Raw genomic sequence first — 3958 nt, forward strand, 5'->3', positions numbered from 1 at the left:
GGGAGAGCAGCGGGGCGGGCGCTTGCAGGGGTGGGAGTGGATGTGCTCAGCGCTCGCACCCGGGCCAAGGCGTTAAGGCTCTGTTTAATCAGCCCCTTGGGGTCGGCTGAGGCGCTTGGTCTGTTCAGCCTGGAGGAGGCAGAGGGGAGAGCTCATCGCTGCGTGCAGCTTCCTCGCGAGGGGTCGGCACTGATCTCTGCCAGGACCCAAAGGAATGGACTGAAATTGCATCGGGGAGGGTTATGTTGGATATTAGGCAAAGGTTCTTCCCTCAGAGGGTGTTTGAGCACTGGAACAGCTCCCCAGAGCAGTGCTCACAGCCCCAAGCCTGACAGAGCTCGAGATGCATTTGGACAACGTTCTCAGGCACGAGGTGAATTGTTGGGGTGTTCTGTGCAAGGCCAAGAGTTGGATCCCCATGGGTCCCTTCCAGCTCTGAATCCTCAGTGATTCCATGAACTCATTTTTCCTCAAAACGGCCACTCCTTTGGCAGGCTGGGGCCGACCAGGCTTTCAGACAGCCAGGAGGAAGCCTGTACGCCTGACCTTGCCTTGCATAAGCCGCTCACGGGAACACCGAGTTCTTGCCCTCAGGCTGTAACAAGAGTGTGTGCAATCCCAGCGTGATCTCGGGGCTGCACTCAGTGGTCCTTGGGTGTCCTTTCCAGCCTGGGACATTCTGTGACTCTGCAGAGGAGCTGTGACCTCTTGGCCCTGCACCCACGTGGCCTCTGCCGGGTGTAGTGTGGCGCGAGCATGATGATGATGATGATGATGATGATGGTTTCTCTTTCTGCCCCGCAGCCGGGCACCCCCGATGAGAGCCGCGTCCCCGGCCCCAGCTCCTCGTGCTGCCGTTCCTGCCGCGGCTCCACCCTCGGCCGTGGGGGCCCCGGCGCCCAAGCAGCCTGGGCTGATGGCTCAGATGGCCACAACTGCCGCGGGGGTTGCCGTGGGCTCGGCCGGGGGACACACCATCGGCCATGCCAATCGGCCATGCCCTCACGGGAGGATTCAGTGGAGGAAGCAGCTCCGAGGCTGCCAGGCCTGATATTACTTACCAGGTGAGGCAGAGCACAGCTAGACACTGCTGAGATGCTGATAGCTGGGCAGATGTGCTGAGGTAATCAGTAGAGGCATCAACACCGCACAGGTCACAGGGTGTACACTTACAGTCTCTGTAGAGTCTATATATATAACCATATATATGGTTAGTCTATAGTTAGAGACTTAATCTCCAAGGTAATCACCACACTCACCATGATTATCTTCAAAGCCGTTCCAAGGGATGCACAAGTGATCTGTGCTTGTGGCAGAGTGTTAGTGTTGTTTTCTACTCTAATATTCCTCTGATTCAGGCAGCACTTCCATGTTCCAGGTCTGAAGATGGTAAGGTCTGTTGCAAGGCTGCACAGACATTAGGATAAAGCTGTTGCCTTACCCAGAGGCCATCCAGACATACCTGAGTATAACATACATATATATATAACATACAAAACAGCTCAGGATGTGTCATGCCACTGCTGGAGAGTTTTGTACTTCAGCCCATTATTTGTTTCCCATTTACAAAGGAAGATTTGACTAAAAGGCAGGGAATAAAGCTCAGCAGTCAGCACGGGGGTGGTTTGGCTGTGAGCTGGAGCTGTTGGAAGGGCCCTGACAGAGGTGTGTGCTGTTTCAGGAGCCCCAGGCCGCTCAGCCTGCCTACCAGCAGCAGCAGCAGCAGATGGCTCCTTGCCAGTATGAGATGAAACAGTTCCTGGAGTGTGCACAGAACCAGACTGACCTCAAGCTGTGCGAGGGCTTCAGTGAGGTGCTGAAGCAGTGCAGGTTTGCCAATGGTAAGTAGACAGTGCTGACAGGCAACTACTGAATGGGCCAAGCAGTAAAATTACCATGGGATTGATGTCCTGGGAGTTTCAGTCCATCTGGTAAGGAATGGGGTTGATAGAAGGTGACCTGAAGTCAGGTCAAGCAGCTGCTGTTCTCTTGGGCTTCCTGGTTTGGTTCAGTCCATTTTGCTGGAGGTGATGGGGTGGAGAGAGGGTGAATTCCTCAGGCTTTTGTGCTGGTGCATGGATTGAAGCTAACTGGGAAGGTGGCAGCAGCACTTTGGAGAGTCAGCAGAGCACTGTGGGCCTGTAGCAAGGATAACAGCCAAACCACTCTGACCTGGGAGGAAGGAGCCTGCTGTACACTGTTGCTGTGCTGATGTCTGCAGTTCAGCATGTCCCAGTAAATGGATGAGGGGAGGGGGAACATCCTAACAAATCTGCCATTCAGGAATCCAAACCTCACTGTGGTATCTCCTTACCTTTCAGGTCTGGCCTAAGCCTGCAGAGCAAAGCTGCTGAAGACCATCCGGCAAGAACTGACCTATGAATGAAAAAAAAAGCTTCAGTAATAAAGTCTAAGCTGTCTGATATCTTGTTAGTTCATACATTCACACTCTCATCCTCATGGCTTGACTCCTGCCATAGCTGCCTCAGATGTGATGCAACTTAACAGCCGCAAATTAATCTAGCACAAATTGGAAGAGTGAATAATAAAGCAGAATGAGCTCATTGGGGTGAACTGGTTTGCTGATTGTTTTTGAATGTATGTGATATGGTGTATGAATAAACTTTTCTTTCTAGAAGTAGCTTTTGTTAGTGGACTCAGGTTCAGCCTGAAGGGTGAGGAGGAGAATGCTGGTTCTGGCAGGGTTTGGTGTGCCTGGAGGGCTGGAGCTACAGGAGGTCAGGAATGCTGCTCAGTGATTACCTGTGCCTGTCAGACACCTCCTTCTTGAGCATTTGAACCCTACAGGCAACTTCTGCTGATGAAAATAGGTAATGACAGGGAAAGCTGTGGCTGACCATGCTATTCTTGCTCTGTTCAGATTCAAGGGATTCTGAGCAGTGACTTCCCTCTGCTCAGAGGATCTCTGGGTAGGCTCTTCCCTCTCAGAGAGGATCTTGGTGACAGGCCATTACCTGTGCCAGCCTGGCACTACCAAGCAGCTGTGCACTTCTAAGATAACAGTCTTGCATCAGACAAGTTCCCAGGAACAGCTGCTGAGGCTGTAGGTGTTTTCCTTCACCCTGTGACAGGAGCTGGGGGCTGAAACATGAGAGGATGGGCCCGTGGCCTTTTCTTCCTCATGCCTGGCTTAGGCAAGTGACAAAGCCACTGCTGCTACCTGAAGCAAAAATAATTTTCACAGTATTTACTGATGCAAAGTGCAAACCCTCTGTTCCATCGGAGGGAGCAGCCAGCTCAGATCCTTGGAGCTTACAGAGTAAACACCCTCTTGCACTCCATGGTAAGCCCTGGATAAGGTGCACTCCCACGAGGAGTGTGGTGAGGAATAACCCTGCACTGGAAAGTGCAATTCCTTCTAAAAATGCTTTTTATAGCATGACCTGTTTTTCCTGCTCTGCTTTTATGCTGCTGGATATTCTGCACGTTCCTAAACCATTCACCTCTCATCTCCAGCTCCTGGAAGTGAAAGGATGAAATCAGTGTTCAGAAAACAGGGAATGTTCACCTCACACGTTGGGGATGAGGACAGAACTGCCTGTCCTGGGGGCATGAGCAGCTTTGCCTCTGCTGAATGAGCTCCAGTCTCACTTTGAGGTGTTCCTGTCCTTGTGAACAGAAGCACAACCCATTTGGGCCAAACTGAGAGGACCAGAAGAAATGGCCTTAAACTGAGACAGGGGAGATCTGGACCAGATGTCAGGAAATTTTTTTTCACTCTTAGGGTGGACAGATATTGGAACAGGTTGTCCAGAGAGGTAATGGAGTCACCATCCCTGCAGGTGCTCGAGAGGCATACGGAGCTGGTGCTGGGTGATGCAGTTTGAGAGTTACAGAGGTACTTCTGGCTGGACGCTTGGTCTGGATGATCCCAAAGATCTCTTCCAACTCCGTGACCCTACGCCCCAAACCCACCCGCAGCAGACACCCCCGCACG

At 52.1% G+C, this 3958-nt stretch overlaps 1 protein-coding gene across 1 annotated transcript; it reads left to right on the forward strand.

The window, feature by feature from the left end:
* The first annotated feature begins 802 nt into the window (after window positions 1-802).
* LOC103804475 (coiled-coil-helix-coiled-coil-helix domain-containing protein 2, mitochondrial-like) lies at window positions 803-2559 on the forward strand. The gene is given in 4 exon segments (XM_009077089.1): window positions 803-976; window positions 978-1064; window positions 1682-1841; window positions 2322-2559. Coding segments are annotated over 4 exon segments (417 nt in total). The 5' UTR covers window positions 803-817; the 3' UTR covers window positions 2333-2559.
* The last annotated feature ends 1399 nt before the right edge of the window (window positions 2560-3958 follow it).

This window comes from Acanthisitta chloris, unplaced genomic scaffold (assembly GCF_000695815.1).
Source record: "Acanthisitta chloris isolate BGI_N310 unplaced genomic scaffold, ASM69581v1 scaffold17036, whole genome shotgun sequence".
In the NCBI taxonomy this organism is placed as follows: Eukaryota; Metazoa; Chordata; class Aves; order Passeriformes; family Acanthisittidae; genus Acanthisitta; species Acanthisitta chloris.